The sequence below is a fragment of the Anastrepha obliqua genome, chromosome 3, assembly GCF_027943255.1.
Source record: "Anastrepha obliqua isolate idAnaObli1 chromosome 3, idAnaObli1_1.0, whole genome shotgun sequence".
NCBI lineage: Eukaryota > Metazoa > Arthropoda > Insecta > Diptera > Tephritidae > Anastrepha > Anastrepha obliqua.
In genome coordinates this window covers 124,283,992-124,294,548 of record NC_072894.1, presented here as the reverse complement: position 1 = coordinate 124,294,548, position 10,557 = coordinate 124,283,992, and the positions used below count along the sequence as shown (strand labels likewise).

At 37.6% G+C, this 10,557-nt stretch overlaps 1 protein-coding gene across 1 annotated transcript in view; it reads left to right on the top strand.

Annotated features, from left to right (window-relative positions):
* Window positions 1–4,864: 4,864 nt before the first annotated feature.
* Window positions 4,865–10,557, top strand: part of LOC129241737 (uncharacterized) — a 138,062-nt gene continuing 132,369 nt past the window's right edge. The window contains exon 1 of the mRNA XM_054878229.1: window positions 4,865–4,969. Coding sequence (XP_054734204.1) covers window positions 4,865–4,969 — 105 coding nt within the window. The remainder of the gene's footprint in view (window positions 4,970–10,557) is intronic.

Genomic DNA, 10,557 nt, shown 5'->3' with positions numbered 1-10,557 from the left:
CGAGGAGTTGAATGAGATAGATGATAGAGCATTTTATCTTGGTAAAGATGGGCACACAAGGTGGAATAATGATGCTCCGTCAAATCGTTTAAGACGTCTCGCTAGGAATATAGTCACTCAACTGCCAGGGCCTAGAAAAGCAGCAAAAAACTTGAAGGAAATAGGCGAGGTTTGGAGATTATTTTTTACTGAAGTTGTTATAAATCGAATTGTAAAGTATACTAATGAACATATTGATCTCATAAAACCTAATTTTTCAAGAGAAAGCGACTGTACCTATACAAGCAACATAGAAATCGAAGCCCTTTTAGGCCTTTTAATCTTTGCTGGAGTTAGGAGAAATAGTCGCTTCAATGCTAAAGATTTATTCAAAACAGATGGTTCCTCTTCGGAGATATTTCGATTAACTATGAGCTGGAATCGATTTTATTTATTAATGCGTTGTCTAAGATTTGACAATAAATTCACGCGAGCGGAAAGGACTGCCGTAGATAAACTAGCTCCAATAAGGGAATTATTTGAAGAAGTTGTAGCCGCGTTTCAAAAATACTACAGTGTGTCCCAGTTTAGTTTGACGTTTTTATTGAAAATAAATATTTTTTAAGCTAGAAAAGGCATTTTTTTTTTTTTTTTAAGAAGTAAAAGCGTAAGTTTTCTTTTTAAGGCAGATTTTTACATGGATTGCGATATGCCATGATTTTTTTTTCAAGACTAAAAACTAATATAATTTATAATTTATGTATTGTCCAAGAAGTGTTTTTAAGTTATTGTAACTTATTTTTATTTATGTGAATAAAAAAATATGTTATTGTTTTGTTTTTGTAGTACTTAAGAAAAAATTATCGATTTTGATGGCTTTTTTGTTAATCACTTAAAATCAATAAAATAATTGAACACAAATTTAATGCGTAGTTTTATTTTTTTATTACATCTACGGGATTGAAAAATAATAATTTGTTTTTAGTTTTGTTTGAAAAAACTACTATTTTATGTAGTTTGAACTTTCGGTCTGTGAGACCGTGCGCGGGTATATGTGTTACAAAAATTAACGCCGGTATATGAAGGTTAAGCCATTACTTTTAAAAAGGGCTCGTACCTAATGCATTCTTTGCTTTGAACGGGAAAGTTTTTAGAAAAAATAGAGTTTTTAAATTTCTCTTCTTGCAATATTTTTAGAGCCGATCGAAAAGTTGCAGTTTGGTTCGCGACTCTCAAAGTCAAACAACTTTTGTCGGCCTGTACCAACACAGGCGAAGCGCAGGGCTCCGGTAAAGAGAACTGAGAAAGAACACGAGGAATGAGTGAGTAGCCCACCTTTTTGTAATCAGATTTTTTGTTGGAGCTTTATATGATAGTTTGGATGGCTAGTTAGTGCACACTAATACGGGACGGTGTAATAAATACCACTGATTTAAGATTTGGGAGCTTTGGGGCTAAGGTACTAGCGGAAATGCAATGAGTCCTAATCCTAGTCCAGTTAAAACAGCTATCAGTTAAGCGATTTTCGTGTCAATCAAGAAGAATAAGGCAGCTAAGCAGCTTTTTCGCTCCCTCTTGACAAGTCGGCGCCTTTCGCCCGACACATGTAGCTTCTTTGCAAAACTGTATGTGAATTTAAAATATTTAAAATATTTTTAAATAGTAGTAAGAAGTTAGCTTCTTAATTGGAAATAGGGAACGGGCGTAACTGGTTATTTTTGACTACAAACAGTGAAATCACGCAACATGAGTTCTGAAAATGGCGAAAATTGCGTAAGAATTTATAAGGAAAATTATATTATATATATTTTTTCTAATTGCATAATTGCCATTCTTCAGGTTATAAATAAGTATTTCAGTAGCTGCAGTATTACACTCTTCTTCTTCTTCTTGATTGTCGCGATAACCGCTTACGCGATTTGGACGAGTTTAACAAAGCGCACCAGTCGTTTCTTTCTCGTGCTAACCGGCGCCAGTTGGACAACTCAATTGAAGTCAAGTTCTTCCCAACCTGATCTTTCCAGCGGAGAGTTACCACCAGCTAGTACCGCATCAAGTACATACTTTCAAATTCGGAGCGCTTGTATCCATTCGGAAGACATGAACCAGCCAACGAAGTCGCTGGATCTTTATTCGCTGCGCTATGTCTATGACGTCGTAAAGCTCTTACAGCTCGTTGTTCCATCGCCTACGAAACTCGCCGTTGCGTACGAAAGTCAAAAAATCTTCCGCAGAATCTTTCTGTCAAACACTCCAAGCGGCGCTTCATCGGATGTTGTCATCGTCCAAGCTTCTGCGCCATACGTTAGGACGGGCATAGTGAGAGCCTGGTAGAATGTTAGTTTCGTTCGTCAACAGAGGACTGTAATACTCAACATTTGTTGTCAAGAGAGATTCTGCGTTGGATCTCAAGGCTGACATTGTTGTCGGTGTTAATGCTGGTTCCTAAGTAGTACCTTTTTCCTTTTCAGGTAACTTCAATAAAATTATATGTGTCTGATATTAGGTAAGGTTAGATGGCTGCCCATTATGGCCCTCCATGTAAGAGCATACTTCAACAAAAATCAAATTCGTCTTATAGGATACCATACAGATTCAATTTCTCCTTCCAGTATTAATATGTTACAACTAATACTGGTATTTTGTGTTTCTCATTATCTATATAATATAAGCTGTCTTGTGAAGTATTATTGTCGTAGAACCTCTATGTTATAAACCCCTTCGGTACACAAAATCTCCAAAAATCACCTAAAAATTCGAATTACGAAGGTCTCGAGTCTGCTCGTGTTAGCAGCTATAAGTGTCGAACATTCTATGCGATTTAAGAACACACATACCATTTCACAAAATGCACTTTAATATTCATATCGAAGTCATGGTAGCTTAAGGAGCTTAAGCTTACAGAATGTAGGTATAGCCAACTAGATCAAACGATGAAGTTTGACTCTTTACGGTCTTTACCTAAGCTTCTTCTTAATTGGCGCGATAACCGCTTACGCGATTTTGGCCGAGTTTAACAAAGCGCGCCAGTCGTTTCTTTCTCGTGCTAACCGGCGCCAATTGGACACACCAAGTGAAGCCAAGCTAAGCTATTTTTTCATTTTTGGAACTTCCTTCCTGATATTATTCCACAAATGGAGAAACCTACGTGGCAAAAATACTCTCGGAGGTTTGCCATTGCCTGCCGAGGGGCGACCGCTATTAGAAAAATGTTTTTCCTAATTTTGGTGTTTCGCCGAGACTCGAACTTACGTCCTCTCTGTGAATTCCAAATTCACGCACCAACCGATTCGGCTACGGCGACCGCCAAATTAAACTTTAAATTACTTTAGTTTATTTTAATTGTATCCCTTTTGACACTGGCCAATAAGCGATGTATGTAAATTCCTTGCCAAATTGTTAAATAGCACACTTAATGTCAACAGACTGATATATAAAATAATATAGAAATTAAAACTGAAAGATAAAAAATAAAAATAAAAAATTTTGTCTTCCGCTAAGTGCCATAAAACCATAAGTTTAAATTAAATATTTTAGAATTTGCAATAATAATCTTAGTAAGAAAAACCCGACAGCTGCGCAAAGCATACTAAAAGTATTTTGCTAGCAAATACAAATATTTACCTTTCAGAGGACAAATTTTCAGCATCAAGTTGCGTATATAAATGGGGATATATACACCAATAATTGAGTGTGCATTTGGGTATATGTAAATATTTATTTATATTAAGTTGTTCTTACTCGCTATAGAAGTTATTGAAACCAGCTGCTGACCTTTTTGTTTGCGTCTTGCCTGGAAAATAATGTAGTTGTGTTTGCATTTGTATTAGTGGTCTTACTGCCACAAGCAAACACAACTGAAATTAGTGTAGCTTCGACCACAGCAGCAGGTATTCAAAACGTAAAAAGTGATAGATTGCTGGTTTAGAGGACAAATAACTGAACTGATGGTCGTTAAAATTTCTCAGACCAACCCAAAAGCACTTACAGGAATTGAGAGGAAAATTTTTAATAAGTTACCCCACAAATATTGAAGTTTCTAAATTCTTTTTTTTTATTCAAAATGAATATGGAAACATGCGGAAAATGTGCGTAATATTTTGTATAAATAACTTGGGAATTTTCATGCTCCCTCTCGCTTTCTCTGTGTATATTCTAAATTATTTATTTCGTAATTAATATATTCTACATATACTATAAAGGTATCACATTTTCTCATTGCAGCATCCAACTCACTTCAATTGCTGTAGTCTTAGTAAAATTTGCCTAAAGTGAACGAAATACTTCATTTAGAGTTACGAAAGACCATAAAAATTGATTAAGTAGCAATCACCGCTGACTACATGGCGTATACGTAACCTATACACAAGAAATGTAATATCACAGTGAAAATAATATTCCAGGCAGAAACACAAACAGCTACCGAATGTAAAAGCACTTTACAAAGACAGACGAAAGCAAAACCTTTAAGATAGCGGTAGAAAATATAGCAGGTGAGAACGCAGAAGGCTGTCTATGGCTGCTTAGCCGGTTAGCTGCTTCAGCCAAAAGTGTGTTTAATACACAATAAACAGCTATTGTTCGGCACACTAAAGGCGCCTACAACTCACGCAAATTCACAGGACTACAATAAGAGGCGTAATAGGAACAAGAATACTACAACACTAGCCGCACCAGCAAAAGGTGTTAAACGGGATCGAGTTTCACTGCTGTACATCTTTGTTGCCCAACACCAACAGCAAGTGATAACAACTACAACAATAATAACAATAAAAAAGCAAATCAACAAGCAGAACAGAACATGAAAATGAAAGCCAAACATAAAACGTGTGTTGTGGCGGCCGCGGCAGCCGCGACTGGTGTTGGCGTCGGTGCGGGCGAGAAGATGAAGTCGGTAATATTATATCCATATGGGCCACTAACGGGGACAGGATGTTGTCGCATGTTACATGCGAAAAATTTGGCGTTAACAAGTGCGATTTACACAATTGTAAGTACGAGTATAATTTGAATAGAAGCGAAATACAAAAAAAAAAAACGAAAAATAAAAATTAAACAGAGCTGAGAAACAAAGAAATAATTTAAAAAACGACTGAGTGAGTGACGTGGGTGAGATGAGGAAACGGAAAAATTCTGCTGATTTTTACGTTGTGATAGTGCGAGTCGGTGTATTTGTATGTATTTTTATGTGCTCGTGCGCAAATGCGTGACATTGCGACACATCGCAAATAAACGAAACAAAAAATGGAAGTATAAAAACGATGTTTGTGATAGCCTAATTTTTATATCAGGCAAATTTATAGATAATAAGAGTTATAGCTTGAAACAGCAGACGAACTTACGGAAAATTTGCCCTAACTAAAAATTTTTTTTTTTTTCAAATATTTAATTTCCGTCTAATTTTTTGTTGGGTTGAGTAGTTGAACCGAATTTGAGTTATTTTGCCTCATTTTAACAGACATATCACGTTTTTATTTTTTTCGAAAATTACCGTTATGTAAGAGATACCGTGATCATTGACCTATTTCGCCAATTTTCAGTACCAAATTACCTTAAGCATATCTCATTGCTTTGTGCCAAGTTTTATTGCAACATGTATAGGGTGCTTTCCATTTCAATTCAACCGGGCTATTCGGGTCAGGTTCCTCGATTTCGATGTAACTCAAATATTTTGGTCTCTCTTTTTTATTTTGCAAAAAACAAAAAGTGCGAAACAGGTTTTTTACTCAAAAATTCATTACTCAAAAACAACTCATTTTAGCTTAGCTACTGGGCAGTTAGCCCAATTGAAGTTTGAGGTGTTCTCTTGATTTGGAAAAAGTTAAAAAAAATACACTTTTTGAAATATTGAATTTCGAAAAAGTTTCGAATCTTTTTGGTTTTTGCTAAATAAAAAAATTTCAACTACGTTTTTGCAATTGTTTCTACATGAAATCGCTCGTGTAAGTAATGGCGATCATTTTGAACCCAAAATTATTAAAATCGGTTCATTCTTGACTAAGATATGAGCATTTAAAAAAAAATTTTCTTATATAATTAAAAAAAAATCGATTTTGAGCCGAAAAACAAAATTGCCGATAAATCTTGAAAAAAACTTTTTTCGGACGAACAAAAAAATACGTGTCTCATTATTTTGACCAGAGAGAAAAATATTTGAGTTACATCGAAATCGAAGAACATGACCCGAATAGCCCGGTTGAATTGAAATGGAAAGCATCATAGTAAGTTTTGCTCGAGTAATCGTGCGCACGACGGACGTATGGTGATACCTTTCAGCATTCTGAGCATTTTTGTATGCATATTTCTGTATTCCTTTATACTGTTCACATACAACCGTTCTGTGAACAAAAGTAAAATACCCTCGTGCGTATCTGCGGGAGAGTACAAAAACAACAAATAGCGAAGAGCGCAATAAAATCACGTATGCGCCCCACTGGTTCATCTATTCTGCATATAAAAATGGCATTAAAATTTAATTAAATTTGCGCGCCTTTAATACGTGTGGCATGCAGGAGTGGCATACATTTTAAAGTAAATTTATTCATATAAATTCCGGTACATGCTCAGCACTCACACGCAAGCGTAGTATAAATCTGTACCGTTGCATTTTGCACGCAAAATATTTTTCATATTCTTGCATACCATCAAATCGCAGTTATGACATGTGTCACTTAATTTTTAAATGTGAGCGAAGTTTTATTAATTTATTAGCGTCAACATTTTATTTGCGGAGAATGAAACAACTATAGTTTTTTTGCTTGAGTATAGAAAGAAGTATAAGTGCACATAACTGAATGTGAAATAACTTAACTGGAAACGATCGCAAGCCTTTCTCTCAGTAGAAATAAAAAAATACACTTTTGAAATAAAAATCAAGAAATTAGATATTAATATTGGACCATGGAAAAGAAATGCAGGCTTAAAATTATTAAGACTTGTGAAACTATTAATTCTACTAACACTCTACATTAATATTTCCATAAATGGGCAACATTTTTGCACGAAGCATAAATTCACATACAAATAATCGCCATAAAAAAGAGAGGCGACATTTCTTAATGGTAAGCCACGAGGAAAAGATCTTTTGATTCCAAGAATCTCTATCATCTCAAATAATATGCCCTTTGATTTCAAACGCTTTCTATAAAATTTCGAAAATTCGTGTATTTTTGGTAATCTATGTAATTTGTTATCAATTGGGAAACTTGAAAAATGTATTTATTTTTACACATCTATTTAATTTTTAAAAATACTTATTAATAATATGTGATGCTAAATTCGTTTTGCATTTTACATTTACTGCATTACGAGGGGTGCCTTGTATATGTCGGGATTTGACAACCCTGGTGTTGCGATCTGGCAACTGACAGCTGTATCGCAAAGTTTGACATTTCTTGGCTTTTACGTACTCAGAACGTTTTGAAATACCAGCGCTATTTGTGTTGTTTACAGTAACTTAAAGGATTCATCTCGGTCCAAAACTGGAATTAAATCGTGAACATTTTCGTGCGATTATTTTTTACAACTTTCGACGTGGATTAACTCAGCAACATTGCATGGATGAACTTAATTCATTTCTTGGCGATGAAGCTCCATCAAGTGTTTATCGATGGTATGGTGAATTCAATCGTGGTCGTAGTTAGGTTAGGTTAGGTTAGGTTAGGTGAAGTGGCTGTCCTACGACGCACCTAGGCCAGTTAGAGGCCCCTTGTGATACCACCGGAACTGTCCTATCCTACTCAACTTGGTCCTCTCTAAACCATTGTGTGGCCTTTAAAAAGCTAGCTGTACTAGATAGTTTGAGATTTGCAACATCTGCAATGCTGTCCAGAAAAGCGAAACCGAGCAATCTCCACCGCCTTGTACACAGAGCCATGCACCCGCATAGAAGGTGTTCGATTGTCTCTACCTCCTCTATATCTTGACAGCTTCTACAGTAGTCATTAGATGGTGCCCCTAATCTACTGGCATGTCTTCCTATTAGACAGTGCCCAGATAGGACACCTACTACAATCCTTAGATCCCTCCTGCCTAACTTAAGTAGACTCTTAGTGCGACCCATGTTCCATTCGGGCCACGCTAGCCTACTTATAGCGCAGGTGTTTAACTGCCTCCAGTTGGAGTTAGCAGCACTAATGGTGTATCTGTCTATCAAAAGTTTACATGTTGCCAAGGGCATAGGTATGTCAAGCCTGTCCTGACTAATTTGGAGCGAGGAGCCTAATCTAGCTAACTCATCTGCCTTACAGTTACCTGTAATGTTACTGTGTCCTGGCACCCAGAGTAGATTAATAGAAAAGTACTGTGCAAGTGTTGTTAATAATTTGTAACACTCCTTTACTGTCTTAGACGAGTGTTTGCTTGATAGAAGCGATTTCAGGGCTGCCTGACTATCGGAGTAAATGAAGATATCTCTAACAGTGACTACGCTTTTATTTAGCATTAAAAGGCTTTCTGAGATTGCCAGGATTTCGGCCTGGAATACGCTACAATGATCAGGTAAGCGAAAGGATAAATTGGCGAAAATAGTTTCCGAATATACACCACCTCCCACTTGATCATTGAGTTTTGAGCCGTCCGTATATATACTGACCCCGTTTTCGTTGTTTGTTAACCCATTCACCCAGTCCTCTCTGGATGGAAAATGGACTGTATAAGGCCTGTCTAGGTATGTATTCACCGAGTCACAAAAGTCGGTGGTATTAGGAATACCTGGAAACATCCCAAGTATGCGCGAGTGTCCCCATTTGTTTGTCTTGAGCATCGATGATTCCCTCAATCTTAGAGCCGTTTTGGCGGCCAGTTGTCTACAATATAGGTCAATTGGTAGTAGATGCAACATGACGCTTAGAGCCGAAGTTGGCGTTGTTTTGAGCGCCCCAGTAATACTGAGGCTTGCCGCCCTCTGAATACTATCTAGTTTCTTAATGCAAGTTTTCTTATCAAGGGATGGCCACCAGACCAGGACTCCGTAGGTCATAATTGGTCTGACAATGGCCGTATATAGCCAGTGAACTATTTTGGGGGCTAATCCCCATTTTAAGCCTACAGTTCTCTTACAGGAATAAAGCGCCATAGCAGCCTTCTTTATTCTTTCCTGAACATTCAGCTTCCATGAAAGTTTCCTGTCAAGGGTTAAACCTAAGTACCTGGCCTTTTCACCGACCAGCAAAAGAGTTCCGTTGAGTGTCAGAGGCCGGCAGTCGGGAATTTTATATTTCCTTGTAAACAACACTAGTTCCGTTTTGGCCGCATTCAGGCTCAAACCACATGTTTTGGCCCAAGTATCCACATATTTTAAGGTTCTTTGCATTAGACTGCAGAGGGTGTCTGGAAACTTCCCCCTTATTAATATAGCTACATCGTCCGCGTAGGCCACAACCTTAATTCTCCTCTCCTCCAGATCCAGCAACAACTTGTTCATAGCTAGATTCCACAGAAGAGGAGAAAGTACCCCGCCTTGAGGAGTACCTCTACAGACAGATCTGCGCATCACCGAAGAGCCCAACGTCGAATTCACGAACCTGCTCGTAAGCAACTGTTCAATGAAATTCACAAAGGTTCCGGAGATGCGCAGGTCTGACAACGTGTTCGTTATGACCTTAGGCAGGATATTGTTAAAAGCTCCTTCGATATCTAAAAAGGCTGCCAGTGAATAATCTTTAACTTCAAATGAGCTTTCAATTGATGTGACCAGTGAGTTTAGGGCCGTCTCTGTAGATTTTCCTTTACAGTAGGCATGTTGCGATTTGGAAATACGTGAGTGGGGTACGCTGTGTCTGATAACTGAGTCGATCAGCTTTTCTAATGTTTTCAGTAGAAAGGATGATAGACTAATCGGTCTGAAATCCTTAGGTTTGGTATGCGAGCTTCTACCTGCCTTCGGGATAAAGATGACCTTAACCTCCCTCCATGCTGAGGGAATGTGATTTAACTGAAGAGTACTTTTGAAAATGGTTACTAACCACCTTGTGATATGAGCCAGAGGCTGCTGAAGTTATGCCGGTATTATCCCATCAGGGCCTGGCGATTTATACGGCTTAAAATTTCCTATAGCCCAAGTAATATTGGTTCCATTGATTATGTCTGAGATATCTGAGCTAATCTGAAATTCTGATACTCTGGGGTTGCAAGTTCGGGTAGGACCCGAGTTATAGACTTCAGAGCTCCCCGGAAAGTGAGTATCTAATAGTAAACTTAGCGACTCCTTGGTAGAAGTCGTCCAGCCGTTGTCTGGCTTCTGTAAAAAGCCAATAGATGTCGTTGATCTAGCCAAGACCTTTCTTAAGCGAGAAGCTTCCGCTGTAGTTTCTATATCCTCACAGAACGACCTCCATGAAGATCTTTTTGCTTTCCTCAACTCTTTTTTATAGACTTTGAGTTGCTCATAATAGAAGTCCCAATCGTCTTCCAAATTAGAGTATTTCGCCTTATTAAATAGTGTTCTATATACACTCTTATGAAGGCTAAGTTCTGAGGACCACCATGGGGGTTTTGTCTTTGCACATGTTCCGGTAAACAAATTGACTAGCTTATCTAATTCTTCCTCGTTTTCTGGATAATAAGGGGGAATTTCGG